Raw genomic sequence first — 2,724 nt, 5'->3', positions numbered from 1 at the left:
GGCAATGAGATTGGCACAGGATAGAGCAGGGTTTAGGGCTGTTGTACATAGGGTCGATATGAGTCACAAACGACTCGACGGCACATAACAACAACAACTGGTTGATACTTCGATCTATTGCTGTCTTTTTCACCTATATTTCCCCCGATCATTCTACACTGGATAGGGACACATTCAACCTTTCCCATATTAATGATCTCTCTCTCAAGACTGTTTTCTTCCCTTCATAGCAAATTTCTCTCATTTTATTCCCTTCCGCTTTCTCCCATTCAGCCTCCAAACCAAAGCAAGCTTAGGGTTAGCAGCCCAACGCTTAACTTTCTGTGTCACCCAGGGATTCCAAGCGTGGACCAAGAGTCAGAAAACTTATTGGTAACCAAAAGCTAAAACTTAAGCTCTGGGACTGAGGGTCTTCATTTTCAAAACGGGTAGAACCTCACAGAAAGGTATGACGTTTAATAAGACATCCGGAGCCTTAAACCAGCAGCAAGTACCATATACTGTGAAAGGTGACACGATTAGGATATATCTTGGGCGCCCAACTAGGTACAAACACTCATGACAAGAGACAACTTGCCAATGGCCCAGGCAGGAAACACGCGCTGTTAGGGACAGTACCCAGTTACGCAGACGGAAGTGGATAGGCGAAGCTTCACCCATGAGCTCTGTAAGCGTGAGCCAATGAGACTGAGAGATGTTCCCTTCTCCGCCAATGACGTACCGCCCACGTCTAACTCTAGCGCACCGCCCTCGTAACAGCCGCATAGAAACCCGGGAGCCGGGGTGTTGTGTTGGATACCATTTGTCCGCTTCCCTGCGTGTTCAAAATGAAGATCGAGGAGGTGAAGAGTACCACGAAGACGCAGCGCATTGCCTCCCACAGCCACGTGAAAGGGCTAGGGTTGGACGAAAGCGGCCTGGCCAAGCAGGCAGCCTCCGGGCTCGTGGGGCAGGAGAACGCACGAGAGGTATGGCGCGGGAACTGGAGCGCAGAACTTGGGCAGCCAAAGTGGAACACCTAAGGGGCAGGACTCCGCTACGGAGGTCTCTACAGGTAGTTGCCTCTGGGTGATGGGAGAAGGAACTGCTAATGACTTTCTGACTGTCGGTTGGGAGGATGGGAGTCAGGAATAGGGGTGGGGGACAGTTGACCGTTGATTTCAACTCTTTGAAGTAACAAATATTGCGTGATTCCCCCTCTCCCTCTTTTGTGCTATGTTCATGACCCTAGAATATACCAAGGAACTTCCATACCTAGAATATAAGGTCATGGAGTTAACAGAGACAGGGACAAATAAGTAATCGTAAAGTTAATTTTGCTATGTCATAAATGATTTCTTCAGGGCTTTGTTTGATATAGTAAAGGATTCCTATTTTATCGTCAAAGCAGTTTGAGACTAGCACTTTTTTTGTTTTGTTTATTTTATTACGTGTGTGTGTATATGTGTGTGTGTGTGTGTACTGTCAAATCAGATCTGACTGGTACGAGATTGTCCCTCTTCCCCGGCAGAGCATCTGGTGGATTCGAACCGTGCGCCTTTGGGATTGTAGTTGCAGCTCCTTGCCACTAGGCCACCAGAACTCCCCGAGACTAGCATTTTTAAGAGAAGAAAAAAGTCACATTTCATCCCGAAGGAGCTGAGGAAGGGAAGTGAGAGGGAAGGAGTAACATCTTCAATGAACTTTTTTGACCTTTGCAACTAAATCCAGTTTCATTAGATGCTGTGGTGCTGCTCCTTTTACTTAGGTTATAATTAGTCACTAGTCAGAGCCCTTCGTGTTTTGTTTGTTTGTGTGGTAGATGGAAAAGTTGATGGCAAGAGCGACCACTTCACTTTAGTAATAAAATGCCACTCTCCTTAGTAGTGGTAAAGGTGAACGTGCACCCGAGGGCCCTGTACTGCTAACAGCTCTGGTCTCACTCCCCTAAGATCCTAGTCCTGGTGTATTAGCCAGAAGAACCTGGCTTTAACATGAAAAGGGCCAAGGAGGACCTCTGCTTTCCATTTTGAGCATCATTTTACCAAAAAAGATACATTAAGATCAAGATGATTTTGAAATTTTTTTTCTTCTACAACTTTGGGACCTACTACTGTAAATAGAATTAATTGAGTGTTTTCCATGTGTAAAGGACTGTGTGATGGAATTTTATCTTGAGCATCTGGTCTACTGTTGTTGACCAAAGGAAAAGACAGATGTGGGTACACACAGGAATGGGAGTCAAGCTAGAAAGTGTGAAGGCAGGGGGCTAACAACTGGGAGAACTACAGCCCCTAGGCTATGCCTTTCTCGGTTTTTATTGAGAATCAGGAAGGTAAACAAAGGAAAATCACCAGGGAGTGGTAAACAGAAGGCATTAGTGCACAGGGTAAATTCTAGCTTGTATTATGCCTCCCTCATATCCTGATATAGCATTTGGTTTATTATTAATATTAAATTTGATATTTGGCTTCCCACAGTCTACCACTTAAAATCCCTAGTCTTTATGAATATTTTCAGTCACCAAAGTGTCAAAGTCTTACACTTGACTACTCTGTGTCTGCTCATTTCATTTGTCTTTCCCCCAGTTCACTTTAGTATTCCAGTGTAAGTTACAGAAATCATAAACTATGGTTGCTACTGTTAACGTACTTTCCAGTCTGAACTGACTCATGGTTGACACTATAGCCGGTTTTCAGAGGCATTAAGTCACATAGGAGGAGGTTGCTCTTCTTTCTCCGATGG

General features: G+C 44.9%; 1 protein-coding gene across 2 annotated transcripts in view; it reads left to right on the top strand.

Annotated features, from left to right (window-relative positions):
* Window positions 1-744: 744 nt before the first annotated feature.
* Window positions 745-2,724, top strand: part of RUVBL1 (RuvB-like AAA ATPase 1) — a 50,625-nt gene continuing 48,645 nt past the window's right edge. The window contains exon 1 of one of the 2 annotated variants that reach the window (XM_006895175.1): window positions 745-968. In XM_006895175.1, coding sequence (XP_006895237.1) covers window positions 828-968 — 141 coding nt within the window. In that variant the 5' untranslated portion in view covers window positions 745-827. The remainder of the gene's footprint in view (window positions 969-2,724) is intronic. The other variant, XM_006895176.1, reaches the window with a different exon arrangement.

This window comes from Elephantulus edwardii, unplaced genomic scaffold (genome assembly GCF_000299155.1).
Source record: "Elephantulus edwardii isolate Elephantulus edwardi_28Jun2011 unplaced genomic scaffold, EleEdw1.0 scaffold00161, whole genome shotgun sequence".
Lineage (NCBI taxonomy): Eukaryota > Metazoa > Chordata > Mammalia > Macroscelidea > Macroscelididae > Elephantulus > Elephantulus edwardii.
Note: the sequence above shows the minus strand (reverse complement) of the source record. Positions and strands in the feature narration are given on the sequence as shown.